Below are 27,412 nucleotides of genomic sequence, written 5' to 3' on the forward strand. Positions count from 1 at the left end.
TAATTCGTCCAGTGCTGCATTCACAATTCTGCTTACTTTGTAAAAACAAGACGACCTAAAAGTCACCAATGTACTGACTATATGTAAGGCCCCGTTGCAATAAATGAGGAATATGGTGTGTTACAGAACCCCCAACACCAAGAATATGTTATGCAGTATATATTACGTATAATAGGTTCCATGTGAAATGCATCAGTCCACAGGCTGCGCCCCTGGGCAGAAGGTACACGATATTCCCCTTTGTCCTCCCCCACCTTTGTAATTCCCACAGTAAATATCAGCAGGCTCCAGCCCCCTGCGGCTATTGTAATGTATGTCTGGCCTGCTTTTTCTATTGGCCTGCCCTGTGTATCTGTGTTATATATTCTGTGTGCTGAAAATAAAGTGTGTTCTTTTAGACTGGAAATAAGTGGAGTAGCAGTCAGCTTTTATATGCTCTCACGTAATCAAGGAATTCCAGCCAGCGTCCCTTCATTCAGAATCCAGCAAAAGCAGAGTGGACCTCCTGAAACACGGGGTGGTACTGAAAGAGGTACCCCAGCTTGGTAGACCATGTTACATGGTGGTTCAGAGTCCACGCTGCCCGAGGTCCAAAGATGCAATCACGCACGAAGGGGAAGCATGAATGCGGTTTATTGTCAACGCGTTTCAAGGCTTCCAAACCAAAATGATAGATTGTCAGCCTTGAAACGCGCTGACATTAAACCGCATTCATACTTGACCTTCGTGCGTGATTGTATCTTTGAACCTTGGGCAGCGCGGACCCCGAACCACCATATTCCTCATTCATTACAACGTATCTCCCTGGTGGTCCCTGCTGCAGCCTTTACATGCTTCTATAGGAGTTGTGACTGTCACAACCCTATCAGGTGAGCGTACCTATAATATTTTGCACCACGCGATTATCAGATAAGACCCTATTGGCGCTTTTTTGTCTCTCCAGTTTTACCATTGGACCCTCACCGATAAACACAGGCCAAGTTGTAAAATTGAAAGTTTGCTTTAAATCCAAGTGCTAGTTGTACAAGTTCTCGATTTTTTACGTGCACCTTGCTCATGTGATGGCGCCATTATATCTTCCACCTCTTGTTGTGTTTTTTTCCCAAAAATATATTAACTCAGGTTTCCGCATCTGCCTCCTGGGTAGCGTTCGTGTGACAGAGAAAGACCAGGCTTCCACGGATCTTACATCCCAATTGCTTTATTTAACACGGGCTCAGCTAAATTATTAATGAGATGGTTCACAAGACGACAGACGAGACAGAAGGATATGAACAGAAATGTATCTGCCTCCGAGAAAGCAGATAAGTACGGAGATCTACAGCGCTATGCACAGGGAAGAAGCAACCGTCACACGGCAAACTGAGACCCCGCGGGTACAATGATGCCCCCTCTCCCTCCATGGAGCCCTTCCCAGAGGGCTGGACTGGCATCACCTGTATTCCCAGGGCCTCGTATTCAGACATCGGCCATGTGTTACTAAAAGAAAGAATGGCTTGTTTTCTGGACCCAGTTCTCTGTGTGCAGCTTGTCGTAAGATATGTATAAAGAGACTTTTTTTGTATTATTTTACTTTCTTTTATATACTTTGTACAGGTCTATAAGGTTTAGTGGAGCAGTGACCCCCATGAACCCTACAGGAATGGCTAGCCCAGGCAACTAGCTAAAATACACAAAACCCCAACATTTGGTCAAGCTGCAAGTTTAGGAAAAATTATACATATATTCTCATGTATACGGTAAGGATAATATTATAATATTTCGACTCTTCAGATCAAGTTTTTGTTTTGTATTTTATCCCCCTCCCCATCCGTCCATGCCCCCAAAATCCATGCAATGGTATAATGACTGAGCCTGCCACTTCAAAAGCGAGGGTTGCACAAATATACACTGTCAAAATGTGACAGCGGGGGAATGGATCCCACCTAAAAGTTGACGAGGGCGTAGCTAAAAACGTGCACAATGCTCAGCTGCGGACTGATATTGTATAATCTGATCTTACGGGGACATCCAGTGACGACACACGGTGACCGCAGCCTGTAGGAGGATAGACAGGAGCTCACTGATGCCACCCTCCATTGCCTAAAAGGCTGCGTCCACTCTGCGGAGTCAACGGATCCCTAAAAAAGAGTCAACGGAAGTGACGGAGGATCTTGTGCTCAGTTTAAATTAAAAGAAAAGTAAATGGGCTTAAAGTAGTGTTCCCCCATCACACCCTAAAATTCCTGATGTGGGCTCCGGCTAATGGGGAAGGAGAGCGAAGGTACGACCATTAACGCAAATCCTCTTCTTCTCCTTTAATGGTTTTCTTGATGCGCAATAGCATTGTGGTGAGCCACTGGTCCAAGCGGGAGATGGAGTCAAACTCTTTTACCTGTTGAATGAGAAGACAGGTAATAATTAGGTGGTCGACATATTAAAGGGGATAGTTTATCGATGCCTATAGAGTGCTGTAAAGGGGTTATCTATCGAGGCCTATAGAGTGCTGTATAGGGGTTATCTATCGAGGCCTATAGAGTGCTGTATAGGGGTTATCTATCGAGGCCTATAGAGTGCTGTAAAGGGGTTATCTATCGAGGCCTATAGAGTGCTGTAAAGGGGTTATCTATCGAGGCCTATAGAGTGCTGTAAAGGGGTTATCTATCGAGGCCTATAGAGTGCTGTAAAGGGGTTATCTATCGAGGCCTATAGAGTGCTGTATAGGGGTTATCTATCGAGGCCTATAGAGTGCTGTAAAGGGGTTATCTATCGAGGCCTATAGAGTGCTGTATAGGGGTTATCTATCGAGGCCTATAGAGTGCTGTAAAGGAGTTTCCTATCGAGGCCTATAGAGTGCTGTAAAGGGGTTTCCTATCGAGGCCTATAGAGTGCTGTAAAGGGGTTATCTATCGAGGCCTATAGAGTGCTGTAAAGGGGTTATCTATCGAGGCCTATAGAGTGCTGTAAAGGGGTTATCTATCGAGGCCTATAGAGTGCTGTAAAGGGGTTATCTATCGAGGCCTATAGAGTGCTGTAAAGGGGTTATCTATCGAGGCCTATAGAGTGCTGTAAAGGGGTTATCTATCGAGGCCTACAGAGTGCTGTATAGGGGTTATCTATCGAGGCCTACAGAGTGCTGTATAGGGGTTATCTATCGAGGCCTATAGAGTGCTGTATAGGGGTTATCTATCGAGGCCTATAGAGTGCTGTAAAGGGGTTTCCTATCGAGACCTATAGAGTGCTGTAAAGGGGTTATCTATCGAGGCCTATAGAGTGCTGTATAGGGGTTATCTATCGAGGCCTACAGAGTGCTGTAAAGGGGTTTCCTATCGAGGCCTATAGAGTGCTGTAAAGGGGTTTCCTATCGAGGCCTATAGAGTGCTGTAAAGGAGTTTCCTATCGAGGCCTATAGAGTGCTGTAAAGGGGTTTCCTATCGAGGCCTATAGAGTGCTGTAAAGGGGTTTCCTATCGAGGCCTATAGAGTGCTGTAAAGGGGTTATCTATCGAGGCCTATAGAGTGGTATAGAGTGCTGTAAAGGGGTTTCCTATCGAGGCCTATAGAGTGCTGTAAAGGAGTTTCCTATCGAGGCCTATAGAGTGCTGTAAAGGGGTTTCCTATCGAGGCCTATAGAGTGCTGTAAAGGGGTTTCCTATCGAGGCCTATAGAGTGCTGTAAAGGGGTTATCTATCGAGGCCTATAGAGTGGTATAGAGTGCTGTAAAGGGGTTTCCTATCGAGGCCTATAGAGTGCTGTAAAGGGGTTTCCTATCGAGGCCTATAGAGTGCTGTAAAGGGGTTATATATCGAGGCCTATAGAGTGGTATAGAGTGCTGTAAAGGGGTTATCTATCGAGGCCTATAGAGTGCTGTAAAGGGGTTATCTATCGAGGCCTATAGAGTGCTGTAAAGGGGTTTCCTATCGAGGCCTATAGAGTGGTATAGAGTGCTGTAAAGGGGTTTCCTATCGAGGCCTATAGAGTGCTGTAAAGGGGTTATCTATCGAGGCCTATAGAGTGCTGTATAGGGGTTATCTATCGAGGCCTATAGAGTGGTATAGAGTGCTGTAAAGGGGTTTCCTATCGAGGCCTATAGAGTGCTGTAAAGGGGTTTCCTATCGAGGCCTATAGAGTGCTGTATAGGGGTTATCTATCGAGGCCTATAGAGTGGTATAGAGTGCTGTAAAGGGGTTTCCTATCGAGGCCTATAGAGTGCTGTAAAGGGGTTTCCTATCGAGGCCTATAGAGTGCTGTAAAGGGGTTATCTATCGAGGCCTATAGAGTGGTATAGAGTGCTGTAAAGGGGTTTCCTATCGAGGCCTATAGAGTGCTGTAAAGGGGTTTCCTATCGAGGCCTATAGAGTGCTGTAAAGGGGTTATATATCGAGGCCTATAGAGTGGTATAGAGTGCTGTAAAGGGGTTATCTATCGAGGCCTATAGAGTGCTGTAAAGGGGTTATCTATCGAGGCCTATAGAGTGCTGTAAAGGGGTTTCCTATCGAGGCCTATAGAGTGGTATAGAGTGCTGTAAAGGGGTTTCCTATCGAGGCCTATAGAGTGCTGTAAAGGGGTTATCTATCGAGGCCTATAGAGTGCTGTATAGGGGTTATCTATCGAGGCCTATAGAGTGGTATAGAGTGCTGTAAAGGGGTTTCCTATCGAGGCCTATAGAGTGCTGTAAAGGGGTTTCCTATCGAGGCCTATAGAGTGCTGTATAGGGGTTATCTATCGAGGCCTATAGAGTGGTATAGAGTGCTGTAAAGGGGTTTCCTATCGAGGCCTATAGAGTGCTGTAAAGGGGTTATCTATCGAGGCCTATAGAGTGCTGTAAAGGGGTTTCCTATCGAGGCCTATAGAGTGCTGTATAGGGGTTATCTATCGAGGCCTATAGAGTGGTATAGAGTGCTGTAAAGGGGTTTCCTATCGAGGCCTATAGAGTGCTGTATAGGGGTTATCGAGGCCTATAGAGTGCTGTATAGGGGTTATCGAGGCCTATAGAGTGGTATAGAGTGCTGTAAAGGGGTTTCCTATCGAGGCCTATAGAGTGCTGTAAAGGGGTTATCTATCGAAGCCTATAGAGTGGTATAGAGTGCTGTAAAGGGGTTTCCTATCGAGGCCTATAGAGTGCTGTATAGGGGTTATCTATCGAGGCCTATAGAGTGCTGTATAGGGGTTATCTATCGAGGCCTATAGAGTGGTATAGAGTGCTGTAAAGGGGTTTCCTATCGAGGCCTATAGAGTGCTGTATAGGGGTTATCGAGGCCTATAGAGTGCTGTATAGGGGTTATCGAGGCCTATAGAGTGGTATAGAGTGCTGTAAAGGGGTTTCCTATCGAGGCCTATAGAGTGCTGTAAAGGGGTTATCTATCGAGGCCTATAGAGTGCTGTATAGGGGTTATCTATCGAGGCCTATAGAGTGGTATAGAGTGCTGTAAAGGGGTTTCCTATCGAGGCCTATAGAGTGCTGTAAAGGGGTTTCCTATCAAGGCCTATAGAGTGCTGTATAGGGGTTATCTATCGAGGCCTATGGAGTGGTATAGAGTGCTGTAAAGGGGTTTCCTATCGAGGCCTATAGAGTGCTGTAAAGGGGTTTCCTATCGAGGCCTATAGAGTGCTGTATAGGGGTTATCTATCGAGGCCTATAGAGTGGTATAGAGTGCTGTAAAGGGGTTTCCTATCGAGGCCTATAGAGTGCTGTAAAGGGGTTTCCTATCGAGGCCTATAGAGTGCTGTATAGGGGTTATCTATCGAGGCCTATAGAGTGGTATAGAGTGCTGTAAAGGGGTTTCCTATCGAGGCCTATAGAGTGCTGTATAGGGGTTATCTATCGAGGCCTATAGAGTGGTATAGAGTGCTGTAAAGGGGTTTCCTATCGAGGCCTATAGAGTGCTGTAAAGGAGTTTCCTATCGAGGCCTATAGAGTGCTGTAAAGGGGTTATCTATCGAGGCCTATAGAGTGCTGTAAAGGGGTTTCCTATCGAGGCCTATAGAGTGCTGTAAAGGGGTTTCCTATCGAGGCCTATAGAGTGCTGTAAAGGGGTTTCCTATCGAGGCCTATAGAGTGCTGTATAGGGGTTATCTATCGAGGCCTATAGAGTGGTATAGAGTGCTGTAAAGGGGTTTCCTATCGAGGCCTATAGAGTGCTGTAAAGGGGTTTCCTATCGAGGCCTATAGAGTGCTGTATAGGGGTTATCGAGGCCTATAGAGTGGTATAGAGTGCTGTAAAGGGGTTTCCTATCGAGGCCTATAGAGTGCTGTAAAGGGGTTATCTATCGAGGCCTATAGAGTGGTATAGAGTGCTGTAAAGGGGTTTCCTATCGAGGCCTATAGAGTGCTGTAAAGGGGTTTCCTATCGAGGCCTATAGAGTGCTGTATAGGGGTTATCTATCGAGGTCTATAGAGTGGTATAGAGTGCTGTAAAGGGGTTTCCTATCGATGCCTATAGAGTGCTGTAAAGGGGTTTCCTATCGAGGCCTATAGAGTGCTGTATAGGGGTTATCTATCGAGGCCTATAGAGTGCTGTATAGGGGTTATCTATCGAGGCCTATAGAGTGCTGTAAAGGGGTTATCTATCGAGGCCTATAGAGTGCTGTATAGGGGTTATCTATCGAGGCCTATAGAGTGGTATAGAGTGCTGTAAAGGGGTTTCCTATCGAGGCCTATAGAGTGCTGTAAAGGGGTTTCCTATCGAGGCCTATAGAGTGCTGTATAGGGGTTATCTATCGAGGTCTATAGAGTGGTATAGAGTGCTGTAAAGGGGTTTCCTATCGAGGCCTATAGAGTGCTGTAAAGGGGTTTCCTATCGAGGCCTATAGAGTGCTGTATAGGGGTTATCTATCGAGGCCTATAGAGTGGTATAGAGTGCTGTAAAGGGGTTTCCTATCGAGGCCTATAGAGTGCTGTAAAGGGGTTTCCTATCGAGGCCTATAGAGTGCTGTATAGGGGTTATCTATCGAGGCCTATAGAGTGGTATAGAGTGCTGTAAAGGGGTTTCCTATCGAGGCCTATAGAGTGCTGTAAAGGGGTTTCCTATCGAGGCCTATAGAGTGCTGTATAGGGGTTATCTATCGAGGCCTATAGAGTGGTATAGAGTGCTGTAAAGGGGTTATCTATCGAGGCCTATAGAGTGCTGTAAAGGGGTTATCGATCTATCAAGGGCTATAGAGTGCTGTAAAGGAGTTATCTATCGAGGCCTTTAGGGGTTATCTAGAATATATATATATATATTATCTAATTACATTACCATTGTAGATGTCTATGCAGATTAGTAAAATGTTTTTTTTTTGTGTCTTTTTTTTACGTTTGTACATCTTGCATTAAGTGATGTACAAGATGAGCAAAACAATTCACGGTACCCAGGCTGAGGACTGGACTAGTTGCCATTAATCTTTTTACTCATCACTACACGAGATGTTCCCAAAGAAATCATAGAATTTCTCACATTTTTTAGTTTACATAGTACCTGCAGCTGCCGTACAGTCCTCAATTACAGGGAAACCCATCCCCACTATTGACACTAATCACAGGCAGAGCTGTTCTGAGTTCGCTCTCCTGCGGAGGAGCCGTGTGCTCCCAGGTCCCATTGCTGTTGCCTATATTCCTTACATCGTCCTGCGATATGAACATGGGAAGTGCACAGGCGGTTATGTCCACTTCTGTCTTCTCCCCTGGGCCTCCAGCTAGCTCTGACACTGGCAGCCGCCTTGCTCTTGCAGGACTGCAGGAGCTTTAACTCCAGCGCTGGTTTTTCGACACAACCCAAAATATTATATCTGCAAGTAATGACTTACTGCATCCGTATAGTTGTCCACATTCTGCTCTTCATGAGCTTCAAGAAGTTTCTGTAATGATTCAAGAGATGATTACTAGACAAATAGAAGAATAGAAGAATTTTTTTTCCAATTTTGACATTTACAACCTTTATCTATGATATTTCTGTTTTTTTTTTTTTTTAAATCCAATGTAGTATGTTATAAAATTACCTTAACAAGTTTACACTCCCTGGAATCGGAGAAGGCCGGGAACATCTCCTCGTATTTCTGCATAGCCAGCTGTGATACAAACACACAGGTCAGTATGACGAGCATCCGGCCCATCGGATACACCCCCATCCCTGCCAAAACTCGTTACCTTAGCGTTGTACATATCGATGCAGAAATGGCAAAGGGCGGCTTTGAAGAAATATTCTTTGGCACTGTACTTCAGTAAGGGGCTGTCCATTGCATTGGTGCCAACCTAACATGTAGAGGAAAGAAAAAAAAAAAAAATAAAATATATATACGGTAATAAAAAAAAGAAAATGTGACGGACGGTGGTCATGAAGTCACAGCATATCTACCTGCTCATAGATTTCTACGGCTTTCGGGTATTGTTCCAGTTGTGCCGCGTAAGTGGCGACTTTCAGCAGACATTTATTGGCAGAACTGAAAGAGAAACAGAAATACTATAGGTGCGATAATATAAGTACGGGCTGACACCGAGAAGAAATATTCATCAAATTGGCTAAACGAGAAAATCAATTGTGGCTACGACTGGTGTGACCGAACCTTTATTTGCCGGAAGCCATTTATGATCCCAAAATGTGATTTTACACAGAAAAGTTTTCTAGAAGCTCCCAAATGATCCGCCATGCATTTATTAGCCCCGACAAGCACTTACCTGTTAGATTCCTCTCCCTTGTAGTAATCCGCAGCCTGCTCGTAGTGCGCTATGGCCTGGAAAGGAAAGGCGTGAGAGCGGTGAAAAGTCACGGGATATCTGACAACCATAACTTGATCATTTTTTTTTTTTTAAATCGTTCAAACTATAGGAGTTTTTTTTCTCTTTACGCTGGCAGATGGGCTCACATAATTTGATCAAAATGTACCAAGAACCTCATTATTATAAAATAATGCATTTATTAACTCTCAGAGTGCGGTGGTGTATATTTTATTGTATGTTATTGCATTAGGTGGCTGCAGCTGTACATTTATTTCATTTTACTAGGGGGGTTGCTAAGCCATCTTTTTTGAGTAGTGCTTAGGTAGACCTGGGGGCCTTTATTAGACATTAAGGTGCCATATAAAAAATAAATAAATCACTCAATGGAGTAACAGAACTCCCCCTAACCCTGCGTTTAACCACTTAGATGCTGCAACAGTATTGTCTGAAAGGCTAAATGATCGGTATTGGAGTCATCTCCGATCTGGGCTGTACAAGAGTGTAGAAATTATCACAAACCTTCTCTATATCCACCAACTCGGACTCGTAGATCTCCGCTATGGATATGTGATGCTTGGCTGCGATGGTGAATCTTCCCTGTGAGGCACCAAGAACAAAGTCAGTCTCACCAGGCCATCATGTACCATGTATATATATGTAATGTGTATCGCTTACTGGAGGTTCCACATATATAGATTTACTGTATATCTAAACGCGTGACTCACCATGTCGGTGTAGATCTCTATTGCCCGCAGTAGACAGTTGATGGCCTCTGCAAAAGAGATATATGATTATCAGATCAATAGCGATGGCCGCGTCAGATAAGATCACGTGCAGCAGAAGAATCAGTCACAGACATGTACGGGTGCGTCACTCAGACGTATATACAGTTGAAACCAGCAGATTACATACTCTATATCTATAAAAATACACATCTGCAGGTTTTTCTCAATATCTGACATGAAATCACAATAAACCTTTCCCGTTTTAGGTAAACTAGGATTACCATAATAATTAATATTTACCAAATGCCAGAATAATGAGAGAGAATGTTTTAAGGCATTTTTATTACTGCAAAGCCAGACGTTTCCATACATTTCATTAGTATTTGGTACCATTGCCCTTAAACTGAATGACTTGGATCACACGTTCGGGATCTCCTTCCACAAGCTTCTCACAATAGTTGGGTGGAATTTGGGCCCATTCCTCCTGACAAAACTGGTGTAACTGATCCAGGTTTGTAGGTCACCTTGCTCGCACCAGAGTTTTCATCTTTACCTATAAATTTTTGTTACGATTTAGATCAGGGCTTTGTGATGGCCGATCCAAAACATTGACTTTGTTATCATGAACCCCTCTCTGACCTTAGACGTACTATCCCGTCGAGGTGCCCTGGGCCAATCTGACCCTGGACGGGATAGTACGTCATAGCGATCAGCAGCGCTCACGGGGGGAGCGCCGCCGATCGCGGCCAGGTGTCAGCTGCTTAACGTAGCTGACATCCGGCACTATGTGCCAGGAGCGGTCACGGACCGCCCCCGGCACATTAACCCCCGGCACACCGCGATCAAAGATGATCGCGATGTGCCGGCGGTGCAGGGAAGCATCGCGCAGGGAGGGGGCTTTACTACAGGTAATGAGTGGAGGAAAGAGGAGACTCTTAAAGAAGAAGTTACAGGTCTGTGAGAGCCAGAAATCTTGATTGTTTGTTTCTGACCAAATACTTATTTTCCACCATAATATGCAAATAAAATGTTAAAATAACAGACAATGTGATTTTCTGGATTTTTTTTTCTCAGTTTGTCTCCCATAGTTGAGGTCTACCTATGATGTAAATTACAGACGCCTCTCATCTTTTTAAGTGGTGGAACTTGCACTATTGCTGGCTGACTAAATACTTTTTTGCCCCACTGTATTATTCCCATAAATACATTTCTTCATCTAAATAAAAAAACAAAAAAAACAATAAAAGTACACATATTTAGTATCGCCGCGTCCGTAACGACCCGACCTATAAAACTGGCCCACTAGTTAACCCCTTCAGTAAACACCGTAAGAAAAAAAAAAAACGAGGCAAAAAACAACGCTTTATTATCATACCGCCGAACAAAAAGTGGAATAACACGCGATCAAAAAGACAGATATAAATAACCATGGTACAGCTAAAAACGTCATCTTGTCCCGCAAAAAACGAACCGCCATACAGTATCATCAGCAAAGAAATAAAAAAAGTTATAGTCCTGAGAATAAAACGATGCAAAAATAATTATTTTTTCTGTAAAATAGTTTTTATCGTATAAAAGCACCAAAACCTAAAAAAAAATGATATAAATGAGGTGTCGCTGTAATCGTACTGACCAGACGAATAAAACTGCTTTATCAATTTTACCAAACGCGGAACGGTATAAACGCCTCCCCCAAAAGAAATTCATGAATAGCTGGTTTTTGGTCATTCTTCCTCACAAAAATCGGAATAAAAAGCGATCAAAAAATGTCACGTGCCCGAAAATGTTACCAATAAAAATGTCAACTCGTCCCGCAAAAAACAAGACCTCACATGACTCTGTGGACTCAAATATGGAAAAATTATAGCTCTCAAAATGTGGTAACGCAAAAAATATTTTCTTTTAGTGTGTGTGACGGCTGCCAATCATAAAAATCCGCTAAAAAACCCGCTATAAAAGTAAATCAAACCCCCCTTCATCACCCCCTTAGTTAGGGAAAAATAAAAAAAATGTATTTATTTCCATTTTCCCGTTAGGGCTAGGGTTGGGGCTAAAGTTAGGGTTTAGATTACATTTACGGTTGGAATAGGGTTGGGATTAGGATTAGGGGTGTGTCAGGGTTAGAGGTGTGGTTAGGGTTACCGTTGGAATTAGGGTTAGGGGTGTGTTTGGATTAGGGTTTGTTATAATTGGGGGGTTTCCACTGTTTCGGCACATCAGGGGCTCTCCAAACACGACATGGCGTCCGATCTCAATTCCAGCCAATTCTGCGTTGAAAAAGTATAACAGTGCTCCTTCCCTTCCGTGCTCTCCCGTGTGCCCAAACAGGGGTTTACCCCAACATATGGGGTATCAGCATAATCAGGACAAATAGGACAACAACTTTTGGGGTCCAATTTCTCCTGTTACCCTTGGGAAAATACAAAACTGGGGGCTAAAAAATAATTTTTGTGGGAAAACAAAAAGATTTTTTATTTTCACGGCTCTGCGTTATAAACTGTAGTGAAACACTTGGGGGTTCAAAGTTCTCACAACACATCTAGATAAGTTCATTGAGGGGTCTAGTTTCCAATATGGGGTCACTTGTGGGGGGTTTCTACTGTTTAGGTACATTAGGGGCTCTGCAAACGCAATGTGACGCCTGCAGACCAATCCATCTAAGTCTGCATTCCAAATGATGCTCCTTCCCTTCCGAGCCCTCCCATGCGCCCAAACGGTGGTTCCCCCCCACATATCGGGTATCAGCGTACTCAGGACAAATTGGACAACAACATTTAGGGTCCAATTTCTCCTGCTACCCTTGGAAAAATACAAACCTGGGGGCTAAAATATAATTTTTGTGGAAAAAAAATATTTTTTATTTGCACGGCTCTGCGTTATAAACTGTAGTGAAATACTTGGGGATTCAAAGCTCTCACAACACATCTAGATGAGTTCCTTAGGGGGTCTACTTTCCAAAATGGTGTCACTTGTGGGGGGTTTCAATGTTTAGGCACATCAGTGGCTCTCCAAACGCAACATGGCGTCCCATCTCAATTCCTGTAAATTTTGCATTGAAAAGTCAAATTGCCCTCCTTCGCTTCCAAGCTCTGTCATGCGCCCAAACAGTGGTTTACCCCCACATATGGGGTATCGGTGTACTCAGGACAAATTGTACAACAACTTTTAAGGTCCATTTTCTCCTGTTACCCTTGGTAAAATAAAACAAATTGAAGCTGAAGTTAATTTTTTGTGAAAAAAAGTTAAATGTTCATTTTTATTTAAACATTCCAAAAATTCCTATGAAACACCTGTAGTTTAATAAACTTCTTGAATGTGGTTTTGAGAACCTTGAGGGGTGCAGTTTTTAGAATGGTGTCACACTTGGGTATTTTCTATCATATAGGCCCCTCAAAATGACTTCAAATGTGATGTGGTCCCTAAAAAAAAAAATGGTGTTGTAAAAATGAGAAATTGCTGGTCAACTTTTAACCCTTATAACTCCCTAACAAAAAAAAATGTTGGTTCCAAAATTGTGCTGATGTAAAGTAGACATGTGGGAAATGTTACTTATTAAGTATTTTATGTGACATATCTCTGTGATTTAATTGCATAAAAATTCAAATTTTGAAAATTGCGAAATTTTCAAAATTTTCGCCAAATTTCCATTTTTTTCACAAATAAACGCAGGTACTATCAAAGAAATTTTACCACCATCATGAAGTACAGTATGTCACAAGAAAACAATGTCATAATCACCGGGATCCGTTGAAGCGTTCCAGAGTTATAACCTCATAAAGGGACAGTGGTCAGAATTGTAAAAATTGGCCTCGTCATTAACGTGCAAACCACCCTTGGGGGTAAAGGGGTTAAACCACTTTGAGACCATTTTGTCAGTATAACTCTGGTCATTGTCCATTTGGAAGACCCCTTTCCGTCCAAGCTTTAACTTCCTGGCTGATGTGTTGAGATGTCGCTTCAGTATTGCCACATAATATTCATTTCTCATGATGCCATCTATTTTGTGAAGTGCACCAGTCCCTCCTGCAGCAAAACAGCCCCACAACATGATGCTGCCACCTCCATGTTTCATAGTTGGGATGGTGTTCTTAGGTTTCCAAGCTTCTCCCTTTTTCCTCCAAACGTAACGATGGTCATTATGTCCAAAAAGTTCAATTTTAGTTTCATCAGACCACAGGACATGTCTCCAAAAATTAAGGTCTGTGTTCCTTTGTGCATTTGCAAACATTAATCTGGCTTTTTATGTTTCTTTTGGAGTTTTGGCTTCTACCTGGCAGAGTGGCCTTTTATCCCATGTTGATACAGTACTCGTTTCACTGTGGAAAATTGACACAATCTTACCAGCTTCCGCCATCATCTTCACAAGGTCTTTTGTCCTTGGGTTGATATGCACATTTCAGACCAAAGCACGTTCATCTCTGGGACACAGAACCCGTCTCCTTCCTGAGCTGTATGATGGCTGGACATTCCCATCTTGTTTGTACTTGCGTATAATTGTTTGTACAGATGAACGAGGCACCTTCAGGTATCTTGAAATTGTACCCAAGGATGAGCCACAATTCTCTTCTTGATATCTTGAGACTTTCCCATGATGCTACACAAAGAAGCAGGGTGTTTCATGTGTGCATTAAAACACATCCACAGGTGTGTCTCTAACTCAGATCTTTCCAAAAAAGCCTATCAGAAGTTTCCAAACACATGACATCATCTTATGGGCAAGTCCAGAATTGTTTAACCCCTTCACGACATGCGCCGTACATCTACTGCGCATGCCGTGAATCCCCCTTTGATGTGGGCTCCGGCGGTGAGCCCACATCAAAGTCGCAACATGTCAGCTGTTTTGTACAGCTGACATGTGCGCACAATAGCGGCGGGTGAAATTGCTATTCACCCGCCGCTATTAACCTGTTAAATGCCGCTGTCAAACACAGACAGCGGCATTTAACTACCGCATCCGGCCGGGCGGCCGGATATGACGTCATCGCCGACCCCCGTCACATGATCGGGGGTCGGCGATGCATCAGGAAGGTAACCATAGAGGTCCTTGAGACTTCTATGGTTACTGATGCAGGTCTGCTGTGAGCGCCCCCCTGTGGTCGGTGCTCACAGCACACCTGCATTTCTGCTACATAGCAGCGATCTGATGATCGCTGCTATGTAGCAGAGCCGATCAGGCTATGCCAGCTTCTAGCCTCCCATGGAGGCTATTGAAGCATGGCACAAGTAAAAAAAAAGATGTTTTTAAAAATATGAAAAAAATATAAAAAATATAAAAGTTTAAATCACCCCCCTTTTGCCCCATCCTAAATAAAACAATAAAAAAAAAAAAAAAACCTACATGTATTTGGTATCGCCGTGTTCAGAATCGCCCGATCTATCAATTAAAAAAAAGCATTAACCTGATCGCTAAACGGCGTAGCGAGAAAAAAATCCAAAACGCCAGAATTACGTTTTTTTGGTTGCCGCGACATTGCATTAAAATGCAATAACGGGCGATCAAAAGAACGTATCTGCGCAAAAATGGTATCATTAAAAACGCCATCTCGGCACGCAAAAAATAAGCCCTCACCCGACCCCAGATCACGAAAAATGGAGACGCTACGGGTATCGGAAAATGGCACTTTTTTTTTTTTTTTTTTTAGCAAAGTTTGGAATTTTTTTTCACCACTTAGATAAAAAATAACCTAGTCATGTTAGGTGTCTATGAACTCGTAATGACCTAGAGAATCACAATGGCAGGTCAGTTTTAGCATTTAGTGAACCTAGCAAAAAAGCCAAACAAAAAACAAGTGTGGGATTGCACTTTTTTTGCAATTTCACCGCACTTGGAATTTTTTTCCCGTTTTCTAGTAAAAGACATGGTAAAACCAATGGTGTCGTTCAAAAGTACAACTTGTCCCGCAAAAAATAAGCCCTCACATGCCCATATTGATGGAAAAATAAAAAAGTTATGGCTCTGGGAAGGAGGGAAGTGAAAAACGAAAACGCAAAAATGAAAAAGGGCCGCGACTTGAAGGGGTTAAAGGCATAATAGTCTTAGTGTATGTAAACTTTTGACTTTGCAGTAAATAATAAAAATGTTGTAAAACATTATTTCTCTCATTCTGGCATTTGGCAAATATTAATAATTATGGTAATCCTAATTGACCTAAAATGGGAAAGGTTGATTCTTATTATATAGTGGATGTAATCTTCTGGTTTCAACTGTATGTGGCAATGGAGTAACATTAGGCGACTATGTGACGTGCGGTTATTGATGGCAGCGAGATCCTGATACTGTCAGTGCCATGAGCACCGTGGGCCTATAAGGAAGCAATGGTGGACACGGATCACTGTACTGAGCGCGAAAACAGAAAATGAGCAACAGGTTGTTATGTTACCCCTTTATTACAAAACAATAAATTTGCCTATAACAAGGGGCTTACTGGAAAAAAATTTTTTTTTTTTTCGTAAGCCCCTTTTTTTTTTCGGAATAAAGGGTTAACGCAAGAACATGTTCTGTTCTACCACGCCATTATTCTAATAGATTTAGTTTTGGAGTTCTTTTCAGCACCCGTCCGCCCCGTGATGACACGGCCACATTCACACTTCATCCACTGTGACGTGACTGCTGGCAGCCATGTGATGTGCTCACGGTCAGACGTACTTTTCTCTGACTATATTCCTTTCATTGAGTCTTTAGCCAAAAGCCACCGGGACGAGCGGCGCAGTAATCAATCTTGACAGGACGTTCCTGCGTCTTCAAACTATTGATTAAGCTGCAGAGATGGAGACCGGACGGCCGGAGAACGGAAAAAATTCCAGGGGGAAAATAATGGCTTGGATGGGGGAAAGTTTATAAGGGATTATCCGGAATTATAAAAAAAAAAAAAAATAGCTACAGAGCAGGCAGGGGTTAAAATAATAAAATGACCATTAAGCAGCTATTCAATCAGCGGAGGTGCAGCGAGGAGGTCACATCCATCATTCACGTCACCGCTGCAGCCGATTACTGGCCTCATTGGTCACATGCCACGGCGAAGGCCTCTGATTGGCTGCAGCAGTCACAAATGATGATGAATTATTTGTCTTTTTTTTATTTTTTTAATGAAAAAATGGAATTGGGAGAACCCCCGCACCAGACTCATCTGCATCATGTACAGCAAAGATATGAGCATCAGGCCATAAAATGTGCCGACAAGATAACAAGCTCCTAACCGACTACCGCCGGGCCGCCCTCTATGGTTAATTTATCATTTCTAAAAGTTAATATTTCACTTATTAAAGCTCCATCTCGAGACACTGCAGATTTTGACTCCCCGTGTATCACTCCTTCAGCCGTCCTCGGTCATTGTCCTGTGTGTCCCAGGACGTAGGTGACTAATTAAACTTCACACTTTACAACTAAAATCCATACATGCAGCTGTCAGACTCAGGTGGGGAGAGCCGCCGGCCAGTCCGTGCGCTGCGCTCCCGATTTATACGCCCGTATGACTGCGCCCGTACACTCCAGGTTTCCTACCTTGAGGGTCGGCCTTCTTAAAAGCGTTTCCGGCATCCACAAAGTTGGTGGCGGCATCGTGCTTGCTCTGGACTTGCAGATGCAGCTGGGCAGCCTGGCAGAAAGCATTGCCAGCGGCTAGAAGAGAGGAAAGAGCCTTCACATACACAGATTTCCTTTTTTGTATTTTCTGCTTTTTTTTTTTTGCACTTAATTCTTCTATATGTTGCAAGTGAGTCATTCATTTTTTTTTTTGTGTGCAAAAAATAAAATTAAAAAAAAAACGCTATTTTTTTTGTCTGTTTTTAGAGTTACTAAAATGTCACAAAAAAATTCAGGCGTGCATTAAGAAAAAAATTACTCCAGGACTAGAGTACTTTTGAGTAAAAAAAACAAAAAAAAACAACCTGTAGCAACTTTTTAAACAGTCACACTTGATGTGCCGTTTTTATATATTTAAAACAAAAAAACAAAACATAAAATGGACTTTAAATGTGCACGTTTAGAAACAATCAGGAGCAAATGAAAAACATACAATAAAAAAAAAAAAAAAAAAGAACAAATGCAAGAATGAGTTGGGCCCTTAGTCTGTACAGATCAGACATATGTAGATATCGGGCCGCAGGATTCATTCTCTAGGACTTTTCATATAATGTGTGTTGGGTTTGGCCTTGATCAGCTCAATAAAGAGGATGTGATTCTCAAAGGCGCCTCCTAAATTTAGGCCACCTATGTGAATAGGATTGGCAGCCCCACACAGGACAGCGCCAGCCCCACACAGGACAGCGCCAGCCCCACACAGGACAGCGCCAGCCCCACACAGGACAGCGCCAGCCCCACACAGGACAGCGCCAGCCCCACACAGGACAGCGCCAGCCCCACACAGGACAGCGCCAGCCCCACACAGGACAGCGCCAGCCCCACACAGGACAGCGCCAGCCCCACACAGGACAGCGCCAGCCCCACACAGGACAGCGCCAGCCCCACACAGGACAGCGCCAGCCCCACACAGGACAGCGCCAGCCCCACACAGGACAGCGCCAGCCCCACACAGGAGAGTGGCGACATCTCATCTTCCCGCCCTCGTTACTTTCTCGGGATCCGCACTTACCGCTCCAATTCTTCACCATTTTGAACATGTTGGCTGCTCGGGCGTAAAGTTCGCACGCTTCTTCCACCTTGGACGAGCCCCTGAATAACAAAACACAGGGTGGGAACCCGATTACTGGGGGGATGGAGTAGCTATAAAGCGTCGGCCCACCTCTGTATAACACTTTACATAAAGGATTAGTCCCTGTATAAGTAACGACACCATTATATCTTGTACTGTACGGCAGTGCACAACGTCAGGACACCAGCATTCATCCCTGTATATACGACTGACCTGGGGGCCATCATTCTGGGGGAAGTGGAGTATGGACTGCGGTCATCTAGGAGGAGCTCCTACTGATTTTAGAGATGGCCAGCAGAATTGTGAGTGCAGCTCTGGAGGCACATGCAGGACCATTGCTCCATCTAAAAAGAATCACAAAGCCCCATTGTTGGGTCCAAGAGGGCCGACACTTATCACCTGTCCAGATGGAACCCAGTCTCCGCTTTTGATTAATCGGCCTGGCGCAAGTGCAGCGTGACCTCACACTAGGCCAACTAATCAAAGCACGAGCCACGACAGCCGGGGGGTCGCGGCAGATCTCAAGACTCCCGTCCTACGGCAGCAGAGCCCCGATGTGGCTTGCTGGACCAGATCCTGAGAACCCATCTCCATAAATAAATATATATATATCCCTCTTGATCACGTATCACTGTGGCTTCCGCAGCAGCTCGGCATCTCGCACAGACAAATGTTCCTTTAGAGACAGTTTCCATGACAATGCACGAATTTAAAAAATAAAATATCCACATAGAAAGATTAACAATATAAAGGTTTTTCCAGGATGCAGGAAAGTAACGCTGCAGATTCCTAATCCTCGTGTTACAATTCCTCCCCAATTCCGAGATCTCTGCCGTTGTCCATCCATTATTAATGGGCCCAGGGAGGTGACAAAATAAACCCAAAAACTCAGCTCCCAGACCTGGACCGTTCCGGTGTAATCAGTGCTGCGTCACGTGAGCCCTGCAGCCAATCGGTGGCCTCTGAGCGGCTGCAGAATTCACATTTATTCCAAGCTGGACTAATCTGTTTAGTGCACAACCCCTTTAAGGCTCCGTGCACATGACGTCTGTTAGGCGCCGATGCACCCTTATAGTTTGTGAAGCAGACGTCTGTTTTCCATGAATTGTCTTTTGCTGCCGGCTACAAGACTGGAGCGGACAAGGAAGACTTTCTAGCTTCCCTTAAAGGAGTTGTCCACTCCTCTTAATACCCATGTGAATTAATAACCCTTATACTCCCGTCCAGTACCGGCACAGTTTCAGCACTGCTGTCCCGGGGCTTGCCTGACATTGTGTCATGTGATCCCTGCAGCCAATCAGCGCTGGTTTCACTCTGCTCTCTTATGGACAAATCAAGAGATCCGGAGGAAGCGAGAGGAGCCGCAGCGGTCACCGCCTCTGGATGGCAAGTACGAGAGTGAAGCCAGCGTTGATTGGCTGCAGGGATCACGTGACACAATGTCAGGCAAGCCCCGGGAGCGACCGTGCCGATGCTGGAGGAGAGTATAGGTGTTCGCATCAGTGATCGGGAACACAAACCCACAGGCTTTGAGAAAGAACATACCATTGTTCGAAACGCGTAGCTTGCTACTCTTCACTATGTGATTTATTGGATTGAACTGGACTTTGCCTTTTATCCTGAATAAATTTGTAAGTTTTTGGAAGATGGATTTTTTTCTCTTTTTTTGGATTGCTTGCTTACGTGATGACTACACGTTATCCGTGCTTCCCCACAACACATGCCGACAGGTGAGCTGGTATATATTTTTTTCTGCTCAAACACTGGACACATCTGACATCCGTTCAATCCTCTGTGAGGGGAGCGTCCTGGACCCCAGACCAGCTTTTCCATGCACTGATACATTGTAGCAAATTCCCAGAACAGAATATATATACCTGACCTCCTATAATCCAGAGGCGTGCCACTCCCCCAACATACAGTGACTCGCTGATAGTTATTTGCATTATGTAATAATAATTAAAAAAAAAACATTTCATTCACTGACAGCAAAGAACAATCTTGAAAAATGACTGAGAAATTATAAAGTGGAAATGATGCAGTCATGTGGGCAGTCTGTCTGACATTATCACATGACACTGGTCTCTACACGGACTGTGGACAAGTCACATGACCACTTCCTCTTGCAACTGTTCCTCCCAGGAAACCTATGGACGTCCGCTAATAACTAACTCCATGTAATAACATTCACGGTTGGAGGCCACAGAATTGCCCACCGCAACCAATCAGCTTTCATTTTACTGCAACAGGCTTGGAGTAGCAAGCAGTGATTTGATTGGTTGTTATGGGTAACATTCTGTTCTATTGATACAATGCAACCAATCAGCTTCCAGCTTTTGGAAGAAGTAAGCAGTGGTCTGACTGGCTAATATCGGCAACCAATCAGATTCCAGCCTTTATTTTACTACAGCAAGGTGGAAGAAGGAAGCAACGGCCTGATTGGATGATACCAACAGCCAACTGAAATATTTGTTTTTGGTAGCCAATCAGATCCCAGCTTTTATTTCCACATAGCTTGGGTAAAAGAGAGCAGAGATCTGATTGGTTGATACTTGGGTCCGATTGACACCAAGCTGTATGAGTAGTATCAGGCGACCAGTCCTGTCACCCCAGCATCGCCCGACTCACCCGAACAGCCCGGAGAAGAAGGACTGAGAAGACCGGATTTTCTTATCGGCCTCAGCCAGCAGCTGCATGGCCTCCTTCTCCTTCCCGGAGTTATCCATAGCGGCGGGGGGAGGAATCACCGAAATGGCGGTACCAGAGCAGGCCGAGGATCAGCGGTGACCGGCAGGCGGGGGCAGGTGACTACAACCAGAGAAAATCCCAGAGAAGACGACAGCTCAGTGACGGGGACGCTGACACAGCGCTACTTCCGCCCACACTGATCACCTGACCTGGGGTCACGTCACTTCCGCTCACTCAGTAGGTCAGCTGACCCACAGGTCACATGACAGGTTTAAATCCCCCCAGCCGGAGAGCAGGCGGCCGAGACACGTGGCGGCAGGTGAGGAGCGGACCAGCGTGAGAGCGGCTGTGCTCCTGGCAGAGCTGCAGGGTAAAGCATGGAGGAGAGGCAACGTTAGCGCCTTAAAGGGGTTGTCAGGTCTCCAACACTAACTACACGGCGACCATTATCTTCATTGTGTTCTGCCTCCATCCAAACGGTGTGTGCACACCGGGCCTGGATTACACCGCGGTATGGTACATTGAGGGTTAATAATGCCGGTAACTGGAAATGGACCACCCTTCCTCAGACTTGTGGGATATCTGAGGTCACGTTAAGGAAATCTGAGACAATTGGCTGAATAACCCCAGTACTGTCCAGGATCATGGGGGTCATGGGTCCTCCTAGCCGGGGATGGTGAGGTGGGGTGTATGCAGGAATACTGATCAGTCTCAGGTCTCCTTATCGCTGCACAGACGCGAGACCCCCGGACGTATTAAGGCGTTTCACCATGAGAGCAAGTGTAAGTCGGGGAGTGCACGATGGCCGAGTTTAGCTGGTAAACTAATTTGCGATGCTTTAGATGGTTTCTTATTCTGGGCTGAAGTTAGTTTCTTTTGCCATTTTTTTTTTTTTATTTATATATAAGGTTTAATGACAAAATAATAATAAAAAAAAATACAATATAAAGAGGTGCCCTGATGGGAATACATTTAAAACTGTTATAAAACTTGCACAAAATTGGGCATCAAAGTGGGCACTCAAGAACGTCATTGAAATACTTTGGGGCCACTTATCTCACATCGGCATTACATACATAGTGATGGCTGAATCAAAGTCAGGTCACTCTAGCCTGATGCAAATGTAGTAGTAATAATATTTTATAGCGCCAACATATTCTGCAGCACTTTACTCTTAGAATGGGCAACTAGCCAATTTTCAAAGTATTGAATAAGTAACTTGTGTTTTTCAGGGGTTAAATGACTTTGATGCCCAGAACACATTTGGACCGGGCTGAAGTGACCTGACGTTGATGCGGCCATCGCTGTCATGCTGGTGTGAAATCAGTGACCCAAAGTCACTTAACCCCTGAAAAACACCAGTTACATATTCCCATCTGTGAGAATTGGCTATTTGTGAGTACTTTAATGCCCAGAACACATTTGGGCCAGGCGAGAGTGACCTGAATCTGAAGTGGGGCACCTTGAGCTATGTGTCTGCAGTGACCTAAAGTCATTTATGCTGTAATGTTTATTGTCTGTACAAGTCCCCTCTATAATTTGTAAAGCGCTGGGGAATATGTTGGCGCTATATAAATAAAATTATTATTATTATTATTTAACCCTTGCAATAATGCCATTTAGTGCCCACTTTGATGCCAGTTTTATATATTTTTTTTTTTGTAGCTTTTTTTTTTTAAGAGTATTCACATCAGGGCACCTCGCTGCATTTTGTATTTTATTTTTGGAATTTTTTATTTTTGTCGTAAAAAAAAAAAAAAAGAGAAAAGAAAGTGCCGAATAAGAAACAAACTTCAGCATCGTAATTAATCTTTGGTATTTGTAGAGGAACAAAATGGGAGTAATCCTCCCCCCATGTGCCCTAATGCAGGAAAACGCTGCACCGAATGTGTCACAAAATGCAAAATTTAGTGGAAATTGCTCTACATGTCGGACGATATCCGCTTTTAACATGTCGCACGTTGTTCTGATGGGCGTCACTGGACCGTGCTCGTCATCCCCTCTCTGCATTGTAAAGTCTCCCTTCCGTACACAGCCAGCAAAGTCTCCCTTTGAGCTGAGGAGGTGCAGAGCAGTCAGGGGGGGGGGGACGCCTATCAGACCACCCGATCCTCATTACGGTATAGCGCTGAACGTCATAAGGTATGCAGTGCTTTTATATAAGGGCTTGTTGGGGAATCGCTCTGCAGGATTTTACCCCCGAAAGCTATTTATATCAGCTTGTAGCTCTTTCAAAGACAAATCCAGCAATACCTTTATGTGGCCGGACTGTTCCTCCAGTACTGGGAAATCAGAGTTTGAATTGATATGCAAATGACGAGGTGTTTTGTAGATCTGATGCCTCAGCCATTCCAGCTCTATTCCCCACCCAATGCCGCCTCCTCCTGGTTCACTGACGCCTTTGTTTGCCTGACAAGTAAGACGCTATTACTATTTGTTCTATTGAGCATACGCTTTAAGTATGAAGCTCTCTTATTTCTATCTGACGCATGCGATGTTACCTTTTTCATTCCATTACACATGCGCACTTATCAGCTTCATAACATGATTCCTGGGTCTTGGTCCCAAGTGCACAATCACAATTACGTCACTTCCTTTTTAAAGAAACCTTGTCATAAATGTACGGTCACTATTGCCATCCATGCCCTTGTTAACTAGGTAATGACCTCATTATTCTATAACATATCTAAGACCACAGCCACTTTGGCATCAATCTCCCCTGAGGAAGCCACGCTTTGTAGCGATACGTGTGGGGTCCTCTTCTCCGTGTACCATGCTGTGGCTGGGTCTCCAACATGTCTATTTACAGGTTATCCAGTTCAGCCTTGCTCTATCTGGGATTTTTTTCTTCTTCTTCCTCTTTTTTTTTTTCTCTTCTCAGCTGGTCTGTATACCCTCCAGTGTGTGGTTTGTGATCCCGTGACTTATCTTTTAGTGCCCTCAGTCTCCTCTGTTCATACATTAATCATTCACACTTGCCACCTGATAAGAAATCAGTGATGCCCTTTAGGCGATGTGCCCACATTGTAGAATGTAAGCAGAATTTTCTTCATCAAAACTGGACTCCCTTTGCCAGGAAATCCGCTCGCGTTTTTATCACGTATTTGTCGCGTTTTTCTCCGCATTTTTATTTTTTATTTTCATGCGTCCCAATACAATTATATAGCAGAAAAATCGCTGCAATTCCACAAAATTAATGAACATGTTGCATGTTTTTTTTTTTTTTTTTCAGCGATGCGTTTCTGCTGCGGGAAAAAACGCAGCATGGGCACAACAATGCGGAATTGCATTAAAAATGTGATGCGTCTTTTAAGCGTTTCCGCAGGAGAAAAAAAAAGCTTAAAAAACGCAGTGTGGGCACATGGCCTTTAAAGCTCCCTGGCTTCTGTAGATGTCCTCCATTTCTTGTCAATCCCTGTATTATTTTCATCATTATCGGAGAGAGGTTCCGCATCACGACCGACTTTCTCCCTTGTTTCCCCAGATAAAATATCCATTACACATCACACCTATAAGATGGCATCTGGTTTGAGTACCACAATACGACGAAAGAGGGAAAAGGTCTCTAGCCTTGAGATGACATCGTCCAGTCTGTCCATGGACCATTGCAAGTCTAAAGTGTGGAACTACTACACAAAGTTGGGCGATGCCTACGTGGAATGTAAGGTCTGCAAGAAACAACTGTCGTTCCATAATAGCACCATGACTATGAGGGAGCACCTGGTGAGGAGGCATAGCCTCAGAAGTATTGGCATTCCCCAGACTAAGGAACAGCCTGACCTTGACTACCACGAACAAGAAGGGGCCGTAAAGCGGTTACGACAAGCAGTCCCCGTTAACGGTCTCTGCCCGTCCGTTACAGACTCACGACCACAGACCATCGCTAACCTGATATTGGAGATGATCTACCGTGACCTTCATCCTCTTTCGGTGGTAGAAGATAATGGTTTGGGTCTTCTTCTTGGCTATTTGGAACCAAATTTTGACCTTCCAACGTCAACACAACTAGCAGACATGTTGTGGCACAAATATACGGTCGTCAAACAGCAACTCAAGTGTTGTCTTCAGTCTGCCATCTCTGTCGTCCTCTCCATTGAAACTTGGGATGATCACCCAAAGAAGTCCTGTCTCGCAATCGCCGCCAACGTCATTGACAATGACTGGAGGTTATGTAGGTACTTGCTGGAAACTCAACACCTTCTCCAAAACAAGGCCGACCACAACCTGCCGGAACGATTGTATGCAGTCCTGACAGAGTTCGGATTATCTGGTAACCTCGTGACCTGCGTTGTACATGATCGATCGGCATCCTTGACTGCTCATGCCCAATCTTTCAGAGACTCGTATGGGTGGGCAAGCTTCTGCTGCACTGCTCATGTCCTCCAGCTGTGTGCGCAAGCGGGACTGGAGGTCCAAGAAGTGCATGAAGCACTGGGCGCTGCTAGAGGGTTGGTCAGCTACTTCCAAGAAGACTTAAAGGCCAGCTGCTACCTCGGTGCCAAGCTGGAAGCTATGAACAAACCCAGACTGGCCATGGATACGGAGCGATACTGGATTAGCACTTTGGAGATGTGCCAGAGTTTGCTGGACCTCAAGTGGGCAATCCTTTCAATTTTGGAAGAACAAGGTGCCAAGAACTTGTCTGAGCAGCACTGGAAGTTGCTGCAAGACTTGGTGCCCATGTTGAAGACTATATGGATAGCTTCGGCATTCCTACAGGAAGAACAGAACGCCTCCATTTCTTCACTGTTGCCCTGTTTGCACGGCATCTTTACGGCAGTCGGCCAAACCTCTGAAGGCAGCTCCAGTGTCATTAAAGCTGCTGCCTGTCAAATCCGCTCTGAGATCTGTCGACATTGGGATATGCTGGATGAAGGGAAACTAATAACCAGCCCTGCTGCAATTGCCTCCTTTTTGGACCCTCGCTTCAAAGAGTTGAGGTTCCTTAAACCATGTGCCAGAGGAGAGCTGCACACCATGGTGAGAAATATGCTGACGCAGATGTGTGAGCCGTGCTCGTCTCGGCACTCCTGGATGCCAAGCAGCTCTGCCATTGAAGGTGGTGCTGAGACAATTCAGTTGGCTGTCCGGAAAGACCAAGAGCCAATGCTTGGGTCTGAAAATGTCTATGACCTTCTACTGGGAAGAGATCCAACAGAGAGCATGCCCGAGGCTCACCAGCAGCTGGAGAACTACATGGTGGAACCGGTGTCCAAACGCACCACGGATCCTCTCGCGTGGTGGAAGAGTAACCGTCACCGCTTCCCGACATTGGCTCGATTAGCCCGGCAATATCTGACGATGCCGGCAACTGCTGTAAAGCCGGACCGTGCCTTCAGGACAGGACCAGACCCAATGGAGAAACGCTGTGACAGTCTGGAATCCAAGTACATGGACCAGATAATTTTCTTACACCAGAATAAAGACTTGGTAGAATGGAGCACGAAACCGAGTGTCTGAGGGTCACGTGCTCACTGCCTGGTCCTCCTGTCCGAGATGTCAGATCTTGGCCCACTATCTGGACCGTGGCACCAACCCTCCTACTCCAGACACTAGAGAAAAATGCCGCCACACCTGCTCTTATTCCATAAGATAGGTGATACACCATCGATCACAAGGATGGGGATCTCAAGCCTAAGCTCCATTGGCCCTCCATTTATTACGGGGGACTTGGGGGACCCCTGTTCTGAGAAACCAAACAATACCCTTTACAAAAAAGCTTAATTGAGATTTATTAAAACTGCTCCGCACCAACCAGATACCGGCACCGATTATCATGAGATCCGGACAGTTCATGCACATGCACTTTTTTTGTCTTTTTGTAGTGAAATTTTAAAGCCAAAATACAAACCACACCCCTTTTCCCGAAATAATTTATAGATCTGTTTTGCACCTAATTTAAATGTTTTGTAATAAAAATAATTTTGCTCCTGCAGACGGTGGTGGTGCCTGATTTGATAACGCATCTAGCTGCGTAAAGTGACTAAGAGCATTTTTCTGAAATTGATGGAAAATCCGAATCTTTCCATCCTCAATTTTATGGCAGTTCCTGATTGGGTGATGGCTGGATTTTCATTATTGCCACCATTAAGCTACAAGATCTCACTGCAAAGCTACGGCTTATTGGCTGCAAAGTAAAACTGCCACGATGCCAAAGTTTTACCTTTATTTTTCCCATTTGAATGGGTGAAAAACGATGAAAATGACTCTGCAGATTTGAGAAAATGCGTTCAGCCTCCGTTCCCACAATGAGTTTTTGATGTTGCAGATTTTCTGCACCTATTCAGATTGACACTTTTTTTTTTTTTTTTTTTGTCAAATCGCAGTGTCCCAGATGTTTGATAAACTACGGTGCTCACAGCGTCGTTCTTGGGTGCATGACCCATTACCCCTGTGCTTTGGCCTAATGTTGACATCTGCTGCGTCTCTTTAATATTGACCTGGCGCTTTATTTTTCTATACACTTTATAACCTAGAAGAACCTTTTTTTTTTTTTTTTTTTTCCTAAACTCAAAGATGCAACCTCTTATTAAAGAAAGATACAAACCAGGAACCACAGTTTTTATTTATTTTTTTTTTAAAACATTTGTAAAAATACAAAACATAAGTTTCCTTATCATAAATCAACAGGCAGGAAGAGCTGAGCAGATCGATGGGTTTTGTGAGAAAAGA

The 27,412-nt window shown here is 44.4% G+C and overlaps 2 protein-coding genes across 2 annotated transcripts; one reads left to right on the forward strand and one right to left on the reverse strand.

Annotated features, from left to right (window-relative positions):
• Nucleotides 1-1,185: 1,185 nt before the first annotated feature.
• Nucleotides 1,186-21,229, reverse strand: NAPA (NSF attachment protein alpha). Its single transcript, XM_069746605.1, has 11 exons — nucleotides 20,681-21,229; nucleotides 17,993-18,072; nucleotides 16,903-17,019; nucleotides 9,402-9,448; nucleotides 9,196-9,273; nucleotides 8,635-8,690; nucleotides 8,315-8,399; nucleotides 8,107-8,211; nucleotides 7,959-8,027; nucleotides 7,767-7,817; nucleotides 1,186-2,374 (listed from the first exon to the last, which is right to left on the reverse strand). The coding sequence occupies exons 1-11, from the start codon at nucleotides 20,776-20,778 to the stop codon at nucleotides 2,273-2,275; spliced, it is 888 nt and encodes a 295-aa protein (XP_069602706.1). The 5' UTR covers nucleotides 20,779-21,229; the 3' UTR covers nucleotides 1,186-2,272.
• Nucleotides 21,011-26,674, forward strand: LOC138661721 (E3 SUMO-protein ligase ZBED1-like). Its single transcript, XM_069746604.1, has 2 exons — nucleotides 21,011-21,059; nucleotides 24,225-26,674. Exon 2 carries the CDS (start codon nucleotides 24,257-24,259, stop codon nucleotides 26,198-26,200), a length of 1,944 nt encoding a protein of 647 aa, XP_069602705.1. The 5' UTR covers nucleotides 21,011-21,059; nucleotides 24,225-24,256; the 3' UTR covers nucleotides 26,201-26,674.
• Nucleotides 26,675-27,412: the final 738 nt, after the last annotated feature.

The sequence above is a fragment of the Ranitomeya imitator genome, chromosome 2 (assembly GCF_032444005.1).
Source record: "Ranitomeya imitator isolate aRanImi1 chromosome 2, aRanImi1.pri, whole genome shotgun sequence".
Classification (NCBI taxonomy): domain Eukaryota; kingdom Metazoa; phylum Chordata; class Amphibia; order Anura; family Dendrobatidae; genus Ranitomeya; species Ranitomeya imitator.

Bases quoted from the DNA above. Each gene is read 5' to 3' on its own strand.
- NAPA (XM_069746605.1), bottom strand. From the start codon at position 20,778: ATGGATAACTCCGGGAAGGAGAAGGAGGCCATGCAGCTGCTGGCTGAG. The intron at 18,073-20,680 runs GTGAGTCGGGCG...TTTGTTATTCAG, and splicing joins TTCTTCTCCGGGCTGTTCGG to GGGCTCGTCCAAGGTGGAAG. The intron at 8,028-8,106 runs GTAACGAGTTTT...TTTGTATCACAG, and splicing joins TCGATATGTACAACGCTAAG to CTGGCTATGCAGAAATACGA.
- LOC138661721 (XM_069746604.1), top strand. From the start codon at position 24,257: ATGGCATCTGGTTTGAGTACCACAATACGACGAAAGAGGGAAAAGGTC.